General features: G+C 37.5%; 1 protein-coding gene across 1 annotated transcript in view; it reads left to right on the forward strand.

Moving 5' to 3' along the window:
• Positions 1–10,155, forward strand: part of ARFGEF1 (ADP ribosylation factor guanine nucleotide exchange factor 1) — a 192,298-nt gene that overhangs the window by 13,494 nt on the left and 168,649 nt on the right. The window contains exon 4 of the mRNA XM_007949715.2: positions 4,710–4,720. Coding sequence (XP_007947906.1) covers positions 4,710–4,720 — 11 coding nt within the window. The remainder of the gene's footprint in view (positions 1–4,709; positions 4,721–10,155) is intronic.

Raw genomic sequence — 10,155 nt, forward strand, 5'->3', positions numbered from 1 at the left:
ATATATATATATATATATTTTGCTGTTTTTTGTGTTTCTCTAGAGAACCCAATCCAACACAATAAACTTAGTAATGGGATTGCTAGGAGCTCCTCTGGTGGCGTAGTTACTAAGGCATTTGACTGCTGACCAGAAGGCTGGCAGTTCCGGCCAACCAGCCACTCCTTGGTAGGAAGATTGGGTAGTATGCTTCTGTAGAGATACTGCCTCAGAAACCCAAGGAGGGGCTGCTGTAAGTTGAACAGACTCGAGGGCAATGAGTTTTTTTTTTGTTTTGTTTAATGAGACTGATGGATCAAATGGTATTTCTAATTCTAACTTTTTAAGGACTCTCCATACTACTTTCCACAGTGGTTGTATAATTTTACAGTCCCACCAGCAGTGTATGATAATAGGAAGGCTATTTGAAACATAAAAATACATGAGTAAATTATTGTTGCCATGAAAAACTAGGTATGTTCTTCATTCAGATATTTGTTGAACTCCTAGAGTGTTCTGTTCCTAGTGCTGTTCCAGTGCTGGGTGTACAGTAGTGAACTAGACTTTCATGGAGCTTATATGCTAGTGGGATGAGGTGGACGGTTAAAAACAAGTTAATATACAGGCATGCGTTGCTTGACGCCCATGATAAGTTCTGTGAAATAGGATGTTATGTGATTTAGATGTTGTGTGATTTGGATGTTTCACAAGCACCATATGTGTGTGTGTATGTGTGTGTATGTACACACACATAGATATGTGTATGTTGTTGTTGTTGTTGTTGTTTGCCGTCGAGTCGGCCCCGACTCATAGCGACCCCTCCTTAGGTTTCCGAGGCAGTATCATTACTTCCGAGGAGTGGCTGGTAGGCTTGAACCGCCAGTCTTCTGGTGAGCAGTCAAGTGCCTTAGGCACTGTGCTACCAGAGCTCCCACATATGTTTAAAAACTCAATGCCCTCGAGTCATATCCGACTCACAGCGACCCCTCCTTGGGTTTCTGAGGCAGTATCACTATGGAAGTAGATTGCCCAACCTTCCTTGCAAGGAATTTAATGTGTGTGTGTGTGTGTGTGTGATTATATATATGTGTGTGTGTATATATATATATATATATATAGTCCTCAATCCATGCCATTAGCAATTTTCCATATCTGATATAGGTCCCACTTCCACTTTGGTTAGCCTTGTAGCTTTCAGCGGATCATTTAACACCTTGGAGAGTTTTTTCTTTGTTTTTAGGGATTGTCATTATTGTCAAGTGGTACATACCTAAATTGTGAACAATAGCATTCACTGATTTTCCACCTTCCTGTTATTTAATATCCTTTAGGTTCACTTCCAGATTGATAGTTCTCCTTTGCTTTTTGTTGCTGCTATCATTATCACTTGTATTGCTGCGTTTGCTGAATATGATGCACTTTATGGTAATATTTTTGAAAGAAAATTAAACAGATAATATTACAATGCTTAGGAAATGTGTGGTACATGAGATTGGATGTTGCTGCCTATGAGATGAAGCATACATTGTTATACAGTAAACTTTTTAGATGAAAAGTACAGTACATACATAAGCCAGTAATGCAGGAGTTTATTATGATTATCAAGACTTATATTTTTGGTTTTTATGTATGTTACCATTATATACCTGGCAGTGCAATTGCTTTGTATACAGGAGACATGAGATACACATGTTGTGTGTAGAAAGCTGTTAGAATTGCTATGTCCTGTTCTCCAACTGAGATTTCTGTACTCTTTTATAACCTTATGGGACCACAGACATATGCAATTGGATGTTGCCTGAAAGGACATTATGTGAGGCATTATTCTTTCATATTGTCAGGTTGTTATTATTCAGATAATTCTGAATAATGTTATTATTCAGAAAGGTAAAGGGATAGAAATGATGGAAGTGTTTATTACTTTAGGTGTAGGGTTCCCAGGCAGCCTTCTTTGTTGAGGTGGTATTTGAACAGAGAAGTGACAGAGTGAGGGACTCAAGCTTTTAATACCTATGTGGCTGAGGGAACAGTAAAATAAGTATGTGCTTGTTATAGAGAGAGGTTTGTATGGTTGGACAAGAGTGAGAACGGAGTGGTAGGAGAGGAAGGCAGATTTGGGGTTTACGTGTTACGGAAGCCACCGGAGATTTTTGAGCAAGGGAGTGGCATAAGTAGATTTATGTTTTAGAAGGCTCACTAGGGCCAGAGATGATGGTGACTTAGACTAGGCTGGTGGTGGTAGAAGAATTGAGAATTGGTTATATATTAAATATATTCTGAAGAAGTCCACAGGATTGGCTGAAGGATTGGTTGTGTGACAAAGAAGATGACTCCAACCTTTTTTATTTAGAGCTACTGGATGGCTGGACATCATATCCATTGTGATGAGAACACGTGGAGAAAGTAACTTTCAGGAAACAGTTTTATTTATTAAAATAATTTCAGTCCTACCTTGAGATATATTTTAGTACTTTCATAATGATATAATAGAATATTTTCTACCAAAAATGATACAGTTAGAAAAACGTCAGATTTGGATTATCAGGCTTTTTATCCAATGAGGGATTTCCCTCTTCTAACAAAATTAGCCTTTCACATTATTTTAATTAAAATAAGCAATTTCTTTGGTCAGACTTTTTTTGTTGTGTTTTTTAAACTTTTCTTAGCTATCAGTTTTAATCATGCAAGTTTGTCTATATTCCCGTTACAATTAAATTAACTTAGAGTTTCAGAATAGATAGTATGGATTTTGTAAGAGTTGAATGAAAGATTATCCAAATTTTATATTTATTTAAATTTTTATTGTGATTTGGGCAAAAGTTTACAGAGCAAGTTCATTTGCCGTACAGCAGTTCAGACACATTTTGTTTCATGACAGTGACTGCAACTCCCCACAGTGTAACAGTTCTCTTCCCACTTCCTCCCTGAATTTTATATTTATTTTTATGAAATGTTTGCATTGCTTATAGTAGTCAACTTTTAATTTCTTTTCCTAAAACTTCGTATGTCCTTCTGTTATCTGCTGTACTTAGGCCTAACTTTTGAATTAATCATCTCAGATTCGTATATACTTCTTTTGAAAAGTACTGATGTTTGCTATATTCCTTAACTCTTCAAGATCTGTGGACTTCTGGGAGCTTATATTGTAATTGTGCTGTACAGTATACAGATATTCATAGAAATCTGCTGGAAAATGTTACACCATCAAATATTAATAAAATTTATGACACACATGAAGGAATGCAAACTTGAAATACATGTATCCTATTTCACCACAGTCTCCCTGTTGTTGTTGTTGTTATGTGCCGTCGAGTCAGCCCTGACTCATAGCGACCCCTCCTTGGGTTTCCGAGGCAGTATCACTACGGAAGTAGGATTGCCCAACCTTCCTTCCGAGGAGTGGCTGGTGGGTTTGAACCGCCAGCCTTCTGGTTAGCAGTCAAGTGCCTTAGCCACTATGCTACCAGAGCTCCCAGTCTCCCTATTACTCTACTATTACTCTACACATTACTCCCCATTACTTAATTCTTGCCTGCTTCACACATTTACATTATCTGCTTGGTTCCTGAAACCATTTGCTTGCTATCTTTGCTCTGGAGATTCAGAGCAGTGCTCCTCACTTGCTGACATGGTTAGGTTCCAAGGACCGGGTTGTTATGCCAACTTAACACATAACTTTAACCATCACACCAATGTTACTCTCGCCCAGCACCTTGGTATTCACTAATGTCAGATATATATCATTAATACACAGATTAGTTGAGTAATAGATTTTTTACTCTTGTTATAAATGAGAAAGGTCGGATAATGAGATAGTCAATAAGTGAGGAGTACATGTATTCTTAGTTAGGAAAACTTTTGTGAAGGAGGTAGAATTTGGATAGATAGGAGGGGACATGGAATGACATGGTGACAGTATAAGAAAGACTTGAGATAGAAATAAATGGTGCAGGTGTAATACTTGGATCATCCTGCCAGGATTTGTTTTGAAAAGTAATATTGTGAGGTGTGAGGCCTCTTGATGAAATTCAGACTGACATTAAGGAGCCACTAAACAGAAAAATGGGGCTTAAGGAGATGAATCTGGTAAAGATATGTAGGATAGATTGTAGGATTGACTGGATAGAATGCTATTACAGAAATATAAACACGTGCTATAACTGGACCAATAATCAACATTATGACAAATGGAGAAAAGACTGAAGTTGTCAAGAATTTCATTTTACTTGGAACCACAAGCATTACCCATGGAAGCAGCAGTCAAGAAATCACACAATATACTGCATTAGGCAAATCTGTAGTAAAACAATTCTTTGAAGTGTTAAAAAGCAAAGATGTCATTTTGCAGACAAAGGTGTGCCTTACCTAAGGCATGGTATTTTCAGATGCCTCATATGCATGCAACAACTGGACTAATGAGTAAAGAAAACTGAAGAAGAATTGGTGCATTTGAATTATGGTGGTATGAGAATATTGATTATACTGTGGACTGCCAGAAGAGCAAACAAGTCTGTCTTGGAAGAAGTACAGCCAAAATGCTCCATAGAAGCAAGGATAGTGAGACATCATCTTACATGATTTGGACATGTAATCAGGAAAGACAAGTCCCTGGAGAAGAATATTATGCTTAGTAGAGGGTCAGTGAAAAAGAGGAACCCTCAAACAGATGGATTGACACAGTGGCTGCAACAGTGGGCTCAAACATAGCAACAATACTGAGGCTGCAACAGGACTAGGCAGTGTTTTGTTCTGTTGTTCCTAGGGTTGCTATGAGTTGAAACCAACTTGATGGCACCTGAAACAACAAGCATGTTATGGAGCCCCTGGGTTGTGTAATTTGGTTAATGTGCTTGGCTACTAAGCAGAAGGTTGGCAGTTTGAGATCACTCAGAGGTGTCTCAGAATCAGCCATTGAAAACCCTGTGAAGCATAGTTCTACTCTTGACTCAGATGTTATTGCTATGAATTTGAATTGACTTGTTGGCAGCTGTTTTTTAAGACATATATTGTTGAAGCCTAGATTAGCATTATGGCAGAAGGCATAGACATAAAATGCCAAGAAGACTTTGGTGACTGAATGGTTTCTGGGGTGAAGAAGAATGCTAAGTCCAGGATGTCTCTGTGGAAGGCGAAGAGACTAAGACAACAGAAAGATAAGCGAGGGTTAGTTAGCTGAGAGAGTAGAGTCCCATGCCAAGAGGAAATACACTCCTTATTCACTTTGTTTCTTAGCTTCTCCAAAAGGAAAAACTAATTAGCATGTCATGTACTTTCTAGATATTTTTCTTTTTTCTCTGACTCCGTTTTGCATACTTATAAGATAAAATCCATATTTCTAATGTCTTACAAGTATATTCCTTTTGTAATTTGGTGTCTAGTTGTCTGTAAAAAACCATGTGCTGTTGAGTCAGTTCTGACTCATGGTGATCCCATGTGTTAAAGAGTAGAACTGCTCCAGAGAAAAGTTTTGGGCTGTAATCTTTACAGAAGCAGACTACCAAGCCTCTCCCACAGCACCATTGGGTAGACTTGAATCATCAGCTTTTAGGTTAGCTGCTGATTGCAAACTGCTTGCACCACCCGAGGACCCTGTCTCCTTATTCGTAGGTAGTACTAATAATGCTTTAGGTCTGTATCTAATCAAATGGAACCTTATTTTATATTACAGTAAAAAATGGCAGAGGAGTGCTGGTGAGTCAGTGATTAAATGCTTAGCTGCTAGCTAAAAGGTTTGCGGTTTGAACCCACCAGTTGGTCCACAGGAGAAAGATGTGGTATTCTATTTTCATAAAGATTATAGCCTTGGAAACCCTATAGAGCAGTTCTGCTCTGTAGTATAGGGTTGCTGTGAGTCAAAATCAATTCAGTGGCAATGAGTTTTATTTTGTTTAAGAAAAAGTAAACTATTGACGTCAAGATTACCTCCCTATCTTTCTTCTTGTCTGTGATGTTCATTTTTTCAGGATTTTATTACATGCACACAGATACTCATGAACAGATGTCACACCATTGCCGTTTCTTGTCCATTATTCAAACCCAGCTTAAGTACCTTTTATCCTAATTTTTCAGACCCATTTTGAATTCTTTATTTGAGCTTTCATTTATAGTGTATATCATATTTATGTTTACAGAGTCAAATTTGGCTCTTTTTATTTCATAAATTTAGAAAGCAGTTATTGTGAGGCTTTAGTGTACGTTAGAGTCTCTTGAAAAGCTTCTTTAAAAATACAACCTAGAAGCTTGGACACAGGTGTGTAAGTTTTGTATTCTACTTTTGATATTTTTGTTTTGCTCAGATCTAGGCGTGACATGAATAAATTGTTATTTTCTTATTGAGGAAAGGTTGTGAAAAACATTCTTCAAAATATTTCATATGATAGTATTAGTTTTGGCTATGTGAATAGAAAACCCTATGTGAAGTAGTTAATATTTTAAAAATATTATTTTGTTTAAGGTGAAAGGTAAGGCAGTTAAGTTTTCAGTTTCAGCTTTGAATTTGAAAATGTATAGTAAGAAGCTTCTCTTAATCATCTGCTAACAACCCTTCTCTATCCAGAATCTCATTAAGAAACAGGATATAATCAATAAAAATATAGCTAGCCAAAGTAAATATTATGAAGGCCAAGTACTATATTCAGAGTCTCTATGGCTTTTATCAAGTCTGTTTACTTTTAATTACATATAATTCCAATAAATTTGGCAATTTAGTTCTCATTTATTATATTTTTTAAGACCTATGTGTGTTTTTATTTAAAAATCAGAACATTTAAAATAAGTCTGTTTTTCAGCCTCTCTTTAAAAGTGGGGGGCAGGGCATGGGACCTGGCAACACTGGGCCTACATGTGTGCATTCTGCTGGAACTGAGGTGGGGATGCCTCTTAAAAGGGTATCTACATTCCTGCTCTCTAGGAACGCAGTCCTTGCCCCTTAGATACCTGGTTCCTATAGACACCTGAGTTTATCAGTTCAAACTACCAGCCACTCCGCAGAAGGAAAACTGGGCACGCTACTTTCTTAAAGATTTACTACCTTGGAAACACAAGAGTTGGAATCGCTGTGAGTTGGAATTGGCTCAATGGCAGTGAGTTTGGTTTTTTTGGGAGGGTTTAGAAAGTGCAAAGGGGCCTATACCTGCTCCCTCAACTCAGACATGGCTCTACTGCTCTCTCCTCAGCAGATTGGTGTTCCAGAGCTCATTTCCCTCCATGGGAGGGACTCCTCATTGAAAGGGTGCAGAAGACTGAATTGATCCTGGTCTCTGAGGCTTTTAACTCCTGAAAAAGAATTGAGTGAGCCCCATCTTGACCAGACCTTCAGTATCTCTTCATCTGTTTTTTCTTCTTGGCTCTCTGGCCACTGTTGACTCCAGTTCTTTCCTCTCTGGATGCTGCTGCCTCCTCTTATGTCTGCTGCTTGGACCAGTATATATTCTGCTGTCTGCTTCCCTAGTGCCTCCTCCACCCCCTGCATCCTCATGTTCTTCATCACTGATGTCCAAGACCTCCTCCTCTTGATGTCGCTGCCTTTTCTTCTTGCTTCTCCTGCTACCTGGGACTGCATGTCCTGCTTGCTACTTCCTTGGTCCTGCCATTGACAGAAGCCTGCTCATCTTCTTCATTCTATATGTTTAAACCATCCTCCTCCTCCTCACACTGCTACTTCCTCTTCTTGTTTCTGCTGCATGGGTCAGTATATGCTCTCTTCTCCACCTCCTGTGTCCTGACACACTTTGCAGCTTCCTCACCTCCTCCTCCTCCTCTATCCAAGATCCCCTCCTTCTCCTGCAGCTGCCGCTTCTGCTTTCTTTCCCTGAGGGAGCTAATTGGTTTATTTTTATATAGCTTTTTTTCCTCAAACTATTTTCAAAAGCAAAAAATTTAATAAAATCACATATGTTACTATAACCACTGTTAACTTTAAAAAACAATTTTATTGATATATGATTCACATGCTGTAAAATTTATACATTTTAAGTATACAAGTTTAATTAGTTTTCATAAATGTACTGAGTTGTGCAGCTAGTACCATAAGCCAGTTTCAGAACATTTTCATCTGTCGTTAAGTTCCCTAGAACTCATTTATAGTTATTCCTTGTTCCTATCCCTAGCCCCAGGCAACTACTAATCTACTTTCTGTCTTTAGATTGCCTTTTTTGACATTTCTTATAAATGTAATTATTCAAATGTAGGCTTTTGTGTTTGGCTTCTTTCACTTTGCATGTTTTTGAGATTCATCCATATTGTATCATGTATACCATTATTTCATTTTTTATTTCTAAATAGTATTCCATTGTGTGGATATACCACATTTTGCTTATTCATTCATCAGTTGATGGACATTTGGGTTGAATGAATAATGGTGCTTTAAATATTTGCCTATAAGTGTTTGTGTGGATATATATTTTTATTTTTCTTGGACAGATACCTAGGAGTGGAATTGCTGGGTCATAAGATAAATTTAACTTTTTAAGAAACTGCTAAACTGTTTTCCAAAGTGATTGGACCATTTTCCATTCCCACCAGCAGTATATGAAGGTCACCATATCTCTACATTCTTGTCATCTTTTGTTATTACCTCTTTTTCATTTTAGCCACCCTAGTGGGTGTGAAGTGCTTTCTCATTGCTCAACTGTTAACTCTTTGAAGTGTTTTTTTCAAGCTCTGGTAGCATAGTGGCTAAGGCACTTGACTGCTAACCAGACGGCTGGCGATTCAAACCCACTAGCCACTCCTCAGAAGGAAGCATGGGCAATCCTACTTCCGTAGTGATACTGCCTCCGAAACCCAAGCAGGGGTCGCTATGAGTCAGGTTTGACTCAATGGCACATAACAACAACAATGTTCTACACACTCTCTCTCTCTCTTTCTCTCTCTCTTTCACACCCACACACCCCCCCCCCCCCCCACCCACACACACACACATATGAACAGATGTGTTCTTCAAAAAATTGGCCAGTAGGAGGAGGTGAAGAAACGTGTTGAGTGTTTACTGTGTGCCAGATTCTGTGCTGGTCAATACTTTATTGACTTTATCTAAGTTATTCCTCAAAACAGCCTTATGAACTTAGGTGCTATTATTATCTTACCTACTCTTGCAAATGAAGAAACAGGTTTCAAGTTTGTGTTGGGCATAGCTGAGATATGATCCAGGCAGTGTTTCTGGCTTTATGTAGCAGTCCTCGCTTGCATCCTTAGCCATGACACTGTATATGTACAAAGTCAGTGAATATGCCGGAGTATGCTGTCTTAAACTTTTGCATATGATTATATTTTCTTCATTATTTTCCTTGTGAAATAGTTCTTAATTTCAAATATTCTTTTATATTTTAAAAGCACATTTTATTGGATGAGTAATACACAAAATTCTGGTTTTCCTAAGAAGATGTTAGGGATTCAAAATAATCACTATTATAATTATTTTTGTTTGTCTGGTTTCCTTGGTTTGAATGAAAAATTTCTTTAGGAAAGACTGGTTAGCCTTTTCTGTTTTATCACTAAATTAAAATTATATGTATGAATGTATACTAAGCATTTTAAGTGTTATTATTAAATTGAATATTCTCAGATTTTTATTTTTATATGCTCCCTGAAATGGTTTCTACCAATGCAATCTCATTACACTTTTCTATCAGTAGCATTTTTTAAAGTTATATAATCTTTAATTAATAGCAAGTAAGGAACTTTGTTTTATTTTGCCACTCATGCATACCTAATGTCGTTCTGTGTAATTAATATACTGCTTCTCAGTTTGCTTGACTGAAATGTCATAATACAAAGGTTTTGTTGAGTCATTAAAGTCTCAAAATATTTTATCTGAAGTAGCCCCTATTAAAAATTTGACCCTCCAGTAGGAATGTAAGAATATATTTGACTTTGGAAATTAAATATTGTACAGAATATTTGCTTTTCCAAAAGTCTTTTAATTTTTTTTGTTCTTATTTTTATTCTGGACTTTTCATTTAAGAAGGTTTTTATTACAATATCTCAGTTCCTTTTTTTGAACCAGTCTTTTTATGTTCATTTCCTACTAGTCTCTTTATTTCTGTCTTCCTCTCAAACTCTCAGACTCTTTATTAGCATTGCTATAAGGAGCTCTGGTAGCATAGTGCCTAAAGCACTTGACTGCTCACCAGAAGGCTGGCGGTTCAAACCCACCAGCCACTCCTCGGAAGGAAG

Source organism: Orycteropus afer, unplaced genomic scaffold (assembly GCF_000298275.1).
Source record: "Orycteropus afer afer isolate SDZICR_OR568_19922 unplaced genomic scaffold, OryAfe1.0 scaffold00252, whole genome shotgun sequence".
Classification (NCBI taxonomy): domain Eukaryota; kingdom Metazoa; phylum Chordata; class Mammalia; order Tubulidentata; family Orycteropodidae; genus Orycteropus; species Orycteropus afer.